Source organism: Pogona vitticeps, chromosome 1 (genome assembly GCF_051106095.1).
Source record: "Pogona vitticeps strain Pit_001003342236 chromosome 1, PviZW2.1, whole genome shotgun sequence".
Classification (NCBI taxonomy): Eukaryota; Metazoa; Chordata; class Lepidosauria; order Squamata; family Agamidae; genus Pogona; species Pogona vitticeps.
The window spans coordinates 54,546,380-54,560,363 of NC_135783.1; the positions used below are offsets into that span (position 1 = coordinate 54,546,380).

Consider the following 13,984-nt stretch of genomic DNA (forward strand, 5'->3'; position numbering starts at 1 on the left):
AAAGCATAGTATATTCTCATTGAACTTAGGCCAAATTTTATTTCTTTCCAAGCTAATGAAAACCTTGTATATGTTATAAAGAGATGTGGCACAAAAAGGCAACAGGTTGGTGGAGGATTTAGCATCCCTCCTTCCTTGGAAGCACTGAAAAGGAACCTTCAGTTACATGTACTGGTACTGTATATACTTTTGCATGATCCTCAACCATTTCTCCACTGTAATATTGGCTGAAATCCAGTAGCCAGTCACAACTAGAGTAATTAATTTAATTCATTAATTTGTATTAACGGAACCTACAGAGGAGATGACACATCAAATTCCCTCTGATTCAATGGGCTTACACTGGTTGCAACTTACTACTTGATTTCAGCCATAGACTTGTTGAATCTGCAATATCGTTATTCTTCAATTTATCTTACTATTAAAGTCATTTTTGCCATTTTAACTATATATCCTTTGCACTTACTACCAGTTTCAGAAAGGAAACACATAACATTCCTTTAATTTAAAAATACAGAATGTCCAGGGGTTTTAATTACATGCTTGACCTTTTTAAAATGTTATGATTAAGATGGCTACTTCAGTTGGATTTTATGTACCAAATAGATTATATTATAAAGTACCACAATGAATAAATATTTATTAAACAATAAGTACAAAAATAACATTTTTGGTTAATTGGTTATTTAATGCACTGTTACTTTGCTATTCCCATCCTGTGCTCTTTTTAAAAAATCACCATAGCTAAAGCAGGAGGTTAATCCACTTGTGATTAATTTTGTCAGGGGAAAACAGCCTAGAAATTCCTTCTCACTTTTACTAGTGGCTTGTAAGCTAAATATGCAGCACTTAAAACGATAGTATACTTAACTACTTCTCAACACCATTCCCCATTTTTCCTTTCAGATGACTGCTAGAAGCATACAGAAATTACATCAGCTTAGCATGTAAGTAAAAGTGTAATAAATATTTTAAAATGCAAATACAATTATTTAACAAGTTTTATTCCAAGTATTAAGTTTATTTTATTTTATTTTTGGTTAGACATAATTTTTATTCTTAAAGATCTTGTTTACAAAGCAGTAGATGTTTATGTATTATTATACATTACATCGTAATGAAGACTTAGCAAGATATGCTATCCCTAATCAGTTTTTTCATACATAAAAATAATAATACAATCAAGCACTAGTCAGCTTTTATACTCGTATCCCACTGAAACCAAAGGAAACTGAGCAAAAATTTTAGTTCATATATTCCTGGATAACACTCATGAATTCAATGAAACATCTTTAAGAATCCTAGTTGATTCTCTGGAAACACACTAGAACAACTTATTGCTTCTGAAAATGTAAACTCAATAATCTCACTCAAGAAATAGCTGTATATATAAGATTTCCATAAGGGTAGGCTTTAGCGATGGGTGGTGTAGCAGACAGCATGCTGGATTAGGACTTAAAACCTGGTTCAAAATCACTCTTGGCCAAGGAACTCACTGGGGGATAGCAAAAGTAAACTATTCCTTGAGCACCTCACATGCCGCAGCAGATCGACTAAAATAAATGCGGCTTCATTAGGTCAAGACTAAATATTGTTCCCGTGATTTCAAAGTGTGATTGAGTTCAATAATTTGCACAGAAACAATTTTGAAAAACCTCAAAAAGAGTTAAGAAACAAGCTTATCCTTAATGTTCAGCCATAAAGAGAGAGACAATTTAAAACATTAATAATGATGAATAAAAAAAGGTGAACTGTGCCTTTGGGAGATATGCAAACATATTTTGACATCTGCAGCAAAGATCTAGATTTTTATACAATTAAAAGTTTCATTTATCCAGTATAGATGTTTTCTTACAGCTAAAATGGGTTTCATGCACTAATTTGCACTAATTTGGTTCATATCAATCTATATTTTGGCATGTTTCCTACATAGGTTTTTAAAAATTAAGTAAAAGGTTAGAAACTGTACCATCATCATGCAACCATTACAGAATATAATAATTGCTAAAGTGTTCTATAAATCCTTATGACAGATACCCTAGCATTTATTTAAAGCAATTTGTCTACTGCCCGGTTTAGTCCAAGGTACTACTCTAGGCAGTCGACAGTAATACAAACAACCCTCCAATCTGATTCCTAACCCCAAAGCACCTCCCCACCATCCCAATGAGCTCCCCAATAAGCCAAATTCAACACAATTCCAAATGCACATTTTGTTTAACGGGATGTTGTTTAACAGCGCAAGTCTACTCGAACCTCTCACTGAGCTTACTCACAAGTAAACAGCTGTAGATCTGTGTTATCTAAAAATCCACCAATGCTGTACAATATTGCATTAAGATAGTGGTGAGGCAAAAAATAGCACATTTGTTTTTGCAACTGACACCACTTAAATATTTCTGAAGTTTTACTTGATTAAATTTAACTGTCCTTATTCTAGACCTTAAATCTGCATGATCCCAGTGAATGGTCTTCTCTTTCAGCAGAATGCAAAGTATTATACGACGAATGTACATCAGAATTTTATTGGGTGCTTATTGCTGTTGATCAAGGCAATTTTAGAATACAGGTAACACATTTCAAATACATTAATACTTTTAACCTTCTTCCAGTTTAGTTGGGATAAGGATGATCCTCAACATGTAAAATGTAGAATGTAAAATGGCAGTGACATATAAATTAATCCTGATACAAAACAAATAATATCTTATTTCAAATAGAACAAATCTGGAGTAAAAATTCACCTAATTTTGCATCATATGTTAGTATTTAAAATTGTCTTCCAAAGTAATAAACTGAAATCTGCTCTTATTTTTTTAAACAGGATTTACAAGAAAGCCATGATATGCAATCCTATATATGTCAACTCAGCCTCACTCAGCTCAATGGGACCTACTCCTATGTAAGCATGTACATATTGTGGCTTGAAGTGAGGCTTAAAAAAACATTTGACAGAAATTTTGAAGCATTAAACAAAATGCCTTTTTCAAACTGATAATGAAAAAAGAGAATCATTTTTTAAAAGCCTAAACACAATCTGTCATCACTAAGACCCTTTAACAGGTTTAGTGGATTTTATCACACTAGAATGATCTTCTAGCTCTAGGCTTTAACCATGCAGTATTCTTTTTGGCCCGGCTGTTGTAAAACAGTGACAGAAGAGAATATACTAACTTTTCACTTTGTCAGGGAAGTGCAATAGAAGCCAGTAAAAACTAACTTCAGTCTGCTAAATGATCCAAGTAACAGTATTTAACAAAGTATGTCAAATGACTCCAGCTGACAAAATATGAGGCAAACTTGAAGGTAGCATAGGCTTAGCTCAACGTTCTTGATGCTAACTATATCGTCTTATGCATTGTATTAATACAAAAGTATTTTTATACCAACCATTCTGTTTGTCCAGTAAAAATGGGTTATAACGGCTGGATCGGCAGGACAAACAAAATGATATTAATTCAGACACATCATGCCCACTTCATTGCTAAATGTATAGAAAAAAATAGTATGGAATTCAAGTAAGAATTTTAATTCTTATTTGTTGAGTTTAACTTTGAATAAGAAGTAGCAAACATTTTAAGCCACCATCTTCTCTAACTCAAATACATGCATTCTTGTACGTAACATAGCATTCAAAACCCGATTTTCTACCAGCTAGTTTAAAAAGACAGCTCAGATTTCTGAGGTAACTAACCCCCATACCCCATATATGCTGTAACTTTCAAAAGCATACAATTTAGGATGCAATGCTATATTTTTTTAACTACTGTTTTAGCGGCAAAGCAAATATTTAGTTCAACAGGGGAAAATGAACTGAGCATACTTCCTGAACAGGTGAGCAAATGCAGCTGCTAATAAGAAAGCAAAAAATCAAGGCAGTCAGCTACACAATCATTTTGACTCACCTTTATAATAATTTTCACTTTTCAATGATCATCTTCCAACACGTTTAGCACTTTTTTCTGGTAATTTCTTCCTTTACACAATGTGACTTACATTCTGCACATATATGCACATGTATACTCCTGTTACATAAGTGGGTGCAATAAATGGAGTCAATTATTTTCAAATTTAAGTATAAAACATGTTAATAATTACTAGAAAAATATTGTACTTATTTCCATTACATGATGCACACTAAATCAAGACTGATTTTAATCAGTTTTCATTATCATTAAAATGTTTTAAGACCAAACAAATTCACCAAGAGCAGTTTTAAATGCAATGATCCAACATACCCTGTGATTTTTAGGATTTAAACACTGTAAAGTTCTGTGCCATTTCCATCATTGCTGACTTGTTCGTGTCCACTCTGCTGAAAAAGTGAGCAAGCATTTTCCTTGCTTCTGTGCAGGTGTTTTACTTCTTATCATGCTCCAGGATGACTTTATCACATGATATTGCAGGTTATTACAAGCTGGCATGGACTCTGAAGGACTTTATTTTCACATGGAAACACTAAGCAATTGAGAATAAAAGCTCAACTTCTGTGGCATTTATAACACAATCATATGTCACATATAAAAGTGAATCTGAGCATTTTCTGTTAGATTACAAATATATTTTCATTACTCCACCCAAACCCACAACAATAGTGCACAGCAGGATATTTATTGTAATCAGAACTTTACAGACTTTTAGGAGTATTACTAGAACAATGTACTAGTACTTCTGTGTAACCAAACTATGAGTACAAGTAGTAACCTCTAAACTCTTCCATTAATATGTTATTTGGAAATTTTCACTTCAAAGACACTTTAGAGTTTATCATGAATTACTTTCAAACTGGCAGCCTGAATTGTACATATTCATGATATATACCAGAAGAACGAAACTCACACTTACTACTAAGATAGCCTTTTTCCTGAGAATGGCATCAATCCTCTTGAGAAGGAGTAAAGAACTAAACAAATCTAAGGTATACAATTTCATAAAATATGTTGAGGTAATTCAATCATTTCTTTGACATATGATAATGTGGGCCACAAAGTATTGTAGAAAATATATGTATCTAAAAGACACCTATTTTAGTTGAAAATACCTTCTCAATATCTGTGCCATATCACAGGCTTCTAAAGCAGTTAAGACACTGATTAGGAACAGGCGACCCATTCCCGAGTGTACTAGACAACTTTTGATCTAGAAAACCAACAAAGCAATTCTGTTTGAAAGGTTTTCAAATCTTTCAAGAACTTGGTCTAGTTATCGGATATTCACCAATTACTCTGACAGAGACAAACTTTTTCTTCTTTTCCCATTCTAAAAAATAGAATTCGAATTTTTTATAATATGAGCCCATACACCATTTGGGATGACCTCTTTTTTGTCTCCAGGGCAATAATCATTAACTAATAATAAAACTGTCATTCCCCTCCCCTCCTTGTCCCATCCTATTCTACATTCTCATCAGTATATATCAGTCCTGACAGGTTCAAACTTTAGTGCCATCATAACATTTAGAATTGTGTTACTTGGTAAATATCATTATTTTCTATTAACACTCTGTAGAGATTTAAAAATTTATTGTGTAGCAAAACTTTTAAGAAATACAGCGTTTTCAAATGTTTAATCTGCCTAAGAGAAATGATTTTTAAGAACTACTTCAAACACTAAGTATATTATTCCATAAAACAAGTAAAAATCTGTAGAAAACGTATGTGTGTTCATTATCAAAAATATTCTGTAATTTCAATGTTTAAAAAGGGGAGAAGACTACTAATTGATTTCTCAGTATGTATAATTTATTGCAGTTAGCACACAGTTTAAAAATTCACCAACACACCAATAGTACAAAACTAAACAGCGTTATAAGTTATTCACCCTCCCCCTCAGGAAAATAAAACATACTATGATTGTCAAAGCTAGATGTCAGTCTAATTCTTAGAACCAAATAATAATAATAATTAATAATAATAATAATAATGTGAAACTAAAGGGCAACCCCCCAAAAAAACAATCACTCACGTCCACAAAAAAATAAAATAAAATTCAAGAGTCCATTTTTCCAGACATTGATTGTCTTTTCTAAATTAATAAAAAGAATGTATTTTTAAAACCTAGCGACTATTCAAGTAACTAAAAATAATGCTCCAAGGCCATTTTCACAGCTTTTTTTTTTGTTTGCTTTAAATGCCATTACAGCCAAATTAACATACATTTGACCAAAATATTTCCAAAACAGTCCAGCAATACACAATGGAGTTTTCCATTCAGTTTCTTAAGCACAAAAATAGGCTATGTTTACAGTAGTTAAGGCGATCAAATTCTAAACAAAGCGGAAAGAAGAAAAAACAGTTTTCCATGCTACTCCCATAGACCTTATTTGTAAGTGCAAGACAGGAAAACAAACACTGTGCAAAATGCTTTTGCCCTGCGTGTTGATCATTAAAACCACACATCAGGCTGCAGTCTTTGCTGCTTGGATACACAGCTCACAAACCCTCCCCCAACTTTTCTCCCGCCGTTTGCCCACCCCACCCCATTCCACCCCATGTCAATCAAGGTTTTCTAGTCCTTTCAGCCTGGGGCTTTTTCACTCCATAGGATCTTTTCAAGGGGCAAAAAATGAATGACCTATTGTTAATTTGTGCAGCAGGAATTCTAAAAATGCTTATATGGGTACTGTATGCATCTAAAGTTGGAGCTGGCATGGGATTTGTGCAATCAGGTTTTTTGATAAATGTACACTGCACATGCAAATCTCTAAGCCTGTTTGTAAACATTACTATCTTCCTTTACATAGCTAAAATCAACATGTAGTTTTTGTTCAACTTAAAGACAGTGGGAAATTAATTTAAATTATATAAAATAAAAAACAGTGCATTTATGTTCTTCATAACACCAGTTTTCCCCATGGTGTTTTTCTCCTATGAAAAAATTAAATAAGTTTTAAAACTCACTCATTAAAGTTATACAATGCAAACAAAGACAAAATATACTGAAACGCATGCATTTCCGTAGCGTTAATATTTACTTTTCAAGACTCAACTGAGAGCATTAACACAACTTGTCAATTTCCTTGACACCCCCCAGCCCATTTAATCAATTACAGTATACAACAGTAATTCACATTTTTAAATGCACAGTTCGCAACTGCTGCAGCTGCAACATCCTTTTGCATCCCAAGCACACCTTCATATAGTCCCAACAATTCCAGTGTATTTTTTAAAAAGAAAACAAAAAAAACGGTAGTGGATAATTTTTTCAATTGGGAATTGTAGTAATTCACAAATTACAATAATATTTCAACTGCGTGTTTAAAAATAGACATTCCAGCATTTCAGAAATGTTTCACTTCGGTCTAAAAGCATTCAGGTTTCCCACAGCTAGAAAAGATGCATGCAGTTTTAAAAATATAACCAATTCATAAAACACTGGAGGGGACTACTGATTTTGTTTTAAATGGAATTTGAAATTATGCAGTGTTGGAAGTAAAGTTATATAGAACTTAAAAATCATAATTGTTCATTTGCAGATTTGTTTAAAAAAACTACTTACTTGATGGGGAAATTTTAATGATGTTTAATAGTCTCATTTCTATAGTTCATATTATCAAAGCACTAAATAGTGAAATGTTCATGCCGCCTTAAAGTGCATAAAACAAGCTAATGGCCAAACTTTCAGTTCAAGGAAACAAGACTGCTTTTAGACTGTACCACAATTATATAGATTTATATATATATTAATTATATATATAAAAATTCTATTTCCAAAGTTCTTGTGAGCTATCTTCTAATGTCCAGTCTCTGACAGTAGGTAAGCTCAGTGCTTCACTTTTGACAGATAATGAGTTCACCAACTCACAGTGAAACTTCCGAATGTGTCTGTAAAGGTCTCCAGATTGTGTGAACCTGCGCTCACACCACTTACAAGCGTGTGGCTTCTCCCGTGTATGAACTACGGCATGGCGGCTCAGATTGTGGGAGTACTGGAAGCTCTTTCCACACTGGGTGCAAGTGTAAGGTTTTTCACCTGAATGAGTCCTTTCATGACGTTTCAAGGTGTACATGCAAGAAAAAGTCTTACCACACAAGGAGCAGGTTGGGACATTGACATCAGTGGCAGGCTTGCTGCGGATCCCGTCCTGCTCTCGAAAGTGCGTACTTAAATGAATCTGCAGAATGTGGGGACTAGGAAAGACTTTGTTGCAGAGGGGACACATGAAAATTTGGCCTGCGGGATTCAGTATGTTGGAGACATAAGGAAGCAGACTGCTGTCCATATTTCCTTCCACCTGAACTCTCTCATTCTCTGGAGTTATCATTTCATCATCACTTGCTTTGTCCTCTCTCTCCAACTCCCTCAAAACAGAGTCTTCCCTCATAGGAGCCAGATGGGCTGGCTCATACGGTACCCTGTTATTAGTGCTCACACTTTCTTTCACAGTGCTGTGTTCCATGTCATAGTCATTAGTGCCAACATCACTCTCATCACAGGAAGCTTCTTTCTCCACTTTCACCTGAACCAGGTTGTTTCTAATCATGTCCTGTGAAGAGAAATAAGAATTGTTCAGATTCTCAACTCCAGATAGGCTTGACTTGACAGATAAGTCCAGGACACAGTCAACATCTGCTGAATCCCTCATGGAGGTGACAGACCTCTGGGACAAAGACTCTGTTGAGCTGCAGGGGCTGGCTACTGTTTTTCCAGCTGCTGTTGCGTGTGTCTCTGCCTCTCCGCCACTCTGGGGAATGCCTGCTGAGTCCGAGGGCAATCTCATCCACATGTTCCCAGGCTCAGCCGCCAAGTCTCTTTTGCTAGGCAGAATGTTCAATTTTTCATCATCTCCTTCATCTTCATCACTGGGTATATCTCCTGCAATGTGGCTACTGCCATCAGAAAGGCTCTCTACTTTGTCTGAACAACTAGAAGCATCTTCCTCTTTTTTAGTACTGTCTGCTTCCGTAGTGGCTTTTTCTTTTAGCTTCTTTTTGCAGACTTTGACAATGTCATACATGTGGAGATAACTGGCAGCTGCTAGCACATCTTCAATGGGCAAGTCTTTGAACTGGAGTTTCCCTTCATACATGAATTCAAGCAAGAGAGCGAAAGCTGGGGCTGTAACAATGTCACTGTTCAGATGAACAATGTCTCTTTTGTCCAGCTGGTCCTTGTAAAATAGGTGGAAGTACATGCTGCACGAAGCCAACACAGCTCTGTGTGCTCGGAATTGGGCATCTCCTACCAGAACGGTACAGTCACAAAGAAAACCCTGATGTCTCTGCTCACTCAGACACTGTAGTAAATGCCTACTATGGTCAGGAAACTCCATGCTGTCTTCATAACCTAGGATAAAAAAGATTTAGTTAAACACTGGAAGTAATTGATCTTACACCTACAGATGACTGCACACAATATTGTAACAATTTTGTAGATGTGATGCTATTAATGACCTATATTTGCAGCATGCAACAAATCATATAAATTAGTCAACTTTTCATGTTTTTTAAAAATGTTGAATTATCTTTTGTAGACCCCCAAATTATATCCTATTGTGAAGGAGTAGGTTGGTGGTGGGGGGTGTAAATTATTCAACTTCATTAGGTTAAATGTCACATATTTCTGTATGAATACAGAAGCAAAAACTCAAAATGCAACATTTGCAATCCTACCAAGATAGGTTGAAAAATCATATGTTACAATAAGAAAACAATGGATTCTGAAATGCTTTGCCAATAGATGAATGTGACCTCCTCTGTGAATGCTAGACTTTTCTTTTTGGCAAAATAATTGATCAACAGGGAAAAAACTTTAAAGGAATAGACAAAAATCAAACAGGTGTAATCATAGAGAAGTGGCTGCCCTTCTGTTAAAAATCCTAAACACATAAAGAATGTTTCCACTGGTAAACAATGAAAAAAAATACCTTATTAACATTTTATCCCTTTTTCTTTCTCTTCTGGATACTATTGTTATGATCATTTAAATCACTGTAACTACTCTTTAGAAGAAAAGCAGAGGAAAAGAAACACTGAAAGTTTCTAGTGAAACACCTTAACTATTTCCCCATTTCTATGGTTTGAAATCAAAGTTGTGCCAACTAGTTACACATAGCAGCTGCATCTTTAGGCATGAAGACATATTCTTGAAGTTACAATCCTGTCCCAAGTATACTCCACAAAATATACTGCTAGAATAAAGCAAGAAGATTTACAATACAATCACTTTAAGTGCCCCACAGCCAACATCAATCCTAATCCTTAAGAGGGCTAAAAATAAAGATTGGAGGGCAGCTCACAAGGTAGCTGTGATCAAATTAGGAGGCTGAAAGGACAGAGAGGGACGAAGAAGGAAGCTTATAAACATCTGATCCAGCTGACTGTGGCCATATGGCAGCTGCTGCCCAGATAAAGAGATTAAGAATAGAGGAGTGCGATTACAGCTGTCTGGCCAATTCAGGCAGCTCAAATCTACAAGTTCTAAATTAGTCGTGAACACAGAAACCTCCTCTCAAACAATTACTGTTGCAGCAAAATAAATTTCATTGACAAATAAAAAGAAAAAAGATTGGGACTAAACAAGTTATTCTTTAAATTTAACATATATACAATTTTCATTTTTTCCAAGAAAAGAAAGGCTGCAGATTTCTAGAGTTCTGTGACTTGGTCTTGAAGCATAAAGTTGAATAGTAGAAATCATGATGCACAAGATATTCTTATGTCCTACAGTCTCAATCATATATGCCATTTCAATCCTTTCTTCTTCTTTATCCTTAAGCAGTGCTATTAGAATATTTGTAACTAGCTATATTGCCATGACAATACCCCCCCCCAAACACACCATGAATTACGGTCTCAGTACTGAAAAGAACAAAAACAGTGGGACTAAATTATTTTAAACATATATAACTTAATATAACTACATAAGAAAAAAACAGGTCAACACATAGTCCAAACCTGAAATGAAATATGATATGTTGTCTCCTTTTCACTGAACTGCACTTATTCTTCTTAAACCTCATTAAACAAGTACTGTAATGGGATTCTTATTCTGAAATTAAATAAACACCAAGAGAGAAATACACTATAACTAGCCTACCGCTGTTCCTACCTTTAGCACACATAAACCTGATTAAGTCCTTTTGTCCGAGTCTTGCTGGCTCCAGGTCTGTTAGATCGGTGGAAAAAAGCAGACTAAGAGAGAGACAGATGCAAAGTGGAGATGATGTTAGAGAGGAATGAGATACCTTCCCTACACACAGATCTGCAGACACACTCACTCTCTGTCTGTGTGTTAGAATAAAAGGCTGAGGGATGGCAGGCTGTCAGCTGCTCTGACATCATGTTCAGATGGAAATGCTACCTCCAGCTGTGCTCCTTTTAATGCCATATGCTACTCCTCTACACTCCTGCCACCAGCTTTTTCTTGGGAGAACTTTTCTTGTCTGTTAGTATAAACAAAATACTTCAAAGTCTCCTTTTTCAAAACTTTCTAACAGAGAAAAGGGGGGAAAAGCCCTTAAACATATGGGTCTCCACTGCATATACAGTATAGCAACCCTTCTGTCATAAGTTTCTGGAGGATTTTTTACACTGAGAACTTATTCAAGGCACACTAATCCATTTTTACTGAGCCCAGGAGTTCATTTTAAAATATTGCTTTCACTTCTGCAATTCAGCAAACAGTCCATGTCTTCTACAGATTTAGTCAAGATTTTTAAAAAGCTTGTAGGGGATATCATTGTCAAAGCATTTTTTTTTTGCCTTGCCTAAAAAAATGAAAGACTTCACTACTTATGAGTAAAGGAATACTGTAATTTCTTTCAACATGCTTAATATAAAATAAATGGGAGAATACAAACACTTTAGTCTGTGCTCTTGAAAACATATTGTTTTATACAAGGTCAAGGTTTTCTTTTCCCCTTCCAAATCCTCATATTACAGATTTTTGCTCTGCAAAATAATGTTCAGTGTTGTTCAACTTTGGTTTGTCAAACATAACCTGTTTGTGGCATGGAATATTCAACACTTTTTGCTATATTGCTTTAGGGAGGCAAAAGTACCACCATCTACATTAAAACATAATTACTGTTTTTACTGTACAAGCATATAGAAAACTCATTCAGGACAATGGAAATAAAACATCATACTCTCTTTTTCTTGAGAAGAAAGTAGTGGGGTAATAAGTTAAAATGAAACAAGTTGTTCAATACAGCAGAATTAAGAAGTGACTAGCTAGACTCTCGTAGGCCTTTATAACTTTATACTCAATGAAGTAAGTGCTCCGTTTACCATGCACTTTTATTTTACTGCAACTGCTGTTACCTAATCTCAGTTGCTACAATTCTTAACAGATTATCAAAATTTAGATGGATGAATATGGGATAAGGCAGATTAGCACACAATATGCATTTTCTTTTTGCACTTCATAGTGAGACACAAAGTTCAAGAGTGAGCCAACGATAATGTAATCCACTTCCTGATACAATGTAAAGCGTGCAGCGACCAAAGAAAGCCAATGGAAGGAAGAGAAGGCGGAAGAGTAGCAGTACAGACAGGAAAGAAGGAAGCCCACAAATACAGAAACAGCCCAGATCTCAGTAGCCAGAGCAACAACAAAAGAAAAGTAGCTGGAAGATCTGAGTTCTGGGATAGAACACGGTGCTCTCTCCTCAGGCTCCTCATCTACACTGCCTTGTCTCCACAGCTGCACTGCGCCCCAAATAATCTACTTCCTTGACCTTCTGAGCTGCAAGACAAAAACACATACAGACTAACGCTGCCACACACAAAGGACTCTCTGCTCCCCCCATCTGCTCCTGATCTCAGCCCAACCGCCCTACCAAAACCACCTCCTCCTCCTTCCATCCTGCATAGAAGGCTGCAAACTTAAAAGCCTGGATCCTTCCCTATTCTACAGTTCCAACCTGCTGAACAGCTTCCTCCTCCACCCTGTTGCTACGTAACCCCATCCCAAGACACACACACACACACCTGCTCCCAACCCCATTCCTTCTCATCCAAAATAGGCTCCCCTCCACCCTGACCCATTAACCGCCTGACCCTCTCCTAACACAGCCCCCTCCGCTCTACCTCTCTTGCTTCCTGGTCCTAGCCTGCAGAGTTCAGTTTCAGAGGCAAGTTCTACCTTCCTCTCCACACCCCCCCCCACACCCCGATACATTCAGGGAGACCCCCCTCCTCTCCCCACACCTTTGAAAGCCTTTCCTCACTTTAAGGGGCTCCCCAGGCCCCCCTAGAACACCCCCCCAAACCCTTACAGCGCCCTTCTCTTCGGCCACCCCGGAACCTACTGAAAACCCCTGCCTCTCATACACCTCGTTACTTTACTATCCTCTCCCCCCCCCAAAAAAAACCCCACCAACTGCCCCATAACAAGCTATTCCTCCCCATATCCCCGTTGTAAGCAACCTGCTGCTTCACTCCCCTCTTAGGGAGACATGGGGCCGCTTCAGCCCCGTCAACCGGCACTCTCTCCCCCCCTCTCCCGGCTCCCCTTCGCCGCGCAGTCCCATGGACGTGTATGTGGTGGGGGGGGTTAGGGTCGGGACTCACACTCTGGAGCGGCCCCCAAGTCTCAGCCGCGCTCCTCTCGGGGGTGCCGCTGCCGCCGCCGCCGCCGCCGCTTCCTCTTTTGGCCGCTGCCCCCCCCTTCCTCCTCCTCAGCTTCTGAGTGCCCGTGGCCCCCGCCCGGCGACCCCCTCCCTCTCTCTCTCCCCGCCCCCAAGGCAGCGAGTGAGTGAGTGAGGGACCACCAAGGGGGGCAACGAAGATGGGGCAGCGAGGGCGGGAGCGAGGCAGCCCCCCCCCCCGCGCGCGGTCTCAGCGGCTCCCCATGGCAGAGCCCCGGAGGATCCCGGGCGGGCCGGCGGAGCGGGAGGGAGGGAGAGGGGGGCGGGGAGCGAGGCGCACGCAGCGCAGGAGCACGCGCGGCGGCGGCGGCGGCGGCACAGACGGGCCCGGGCTGCGGCAGCCAGATGTTTCCTTCCCTCCCCTCCCCTCCTTCTTTCCTTCCTTCCCTGACC

At 38.0% G+C, this 13,984-nt stretch overlaps 1 protein-coding gene and 1 long non-coding RNA gene across 5 annotated transcripts; both read right to left on the bottom strand.

The window, feature by feature from the left end:
- Positions 1-1,019: 1,019 nt before the first annotated feature.
- LOC144585870 (uncharacterized) lies at positions 1,020-4,449 on the bottom strand. The gene is made up of 2 exons (XR_013540462.1): positions 4,239-4,449; positions 1,020-4,025 (listed from the first exon to the last, which is right to left on the bottom strand). It is a non-coding gene; the product is annotated as an uncharacterized LOC144585870 (long non-coding RNA).
- Positions 4,450-5,719: 1,270 nt separating this feature from the next.
- On the bottom strand, positions 5,720-13,638 carry ZBTB18 (zinc finger and BTB domain containing 18). Of its 4 annotated transcripts, XM_020787712.3 has the most exons (3): positions 13,515-13,607; positions 11,050-11,132; positions 5,720-9,285 (listed from the first exon to the last, which is right to left on the bottom strand). In XM_020787712.3, the coding sequence occupies exons 2-3, from the start codon at positions 11,060-11,062 to the stop codon at positions 7,703-7,705; spliced, it is 1,596 nt and encodes a 531-aa protein (XP_020643371.1). In that variant the 5' UTR covers positions 11,063-11,132; positions 13,515-13,607; the 3' UTR covers positions 5,720-7,702. The 4 variants fall into 4 exon arrangements, with proteins under 4 accessions (XP_020643371.1, XP_020643380.1, XP_020643389.1 ...); XM_020787721.3 differs by lacking the exon at positions 11,050-11,132 and having other exon boundaries at positions 13,515-13,638; XM_020787730.3 differs by lacking the exon at positions 13,515-13,607 and having other exon boundaries at positions 9,866-11,377.
- Between the last annotated feature and the right edge of the window lie 346 nt (positions 13,639-13,984).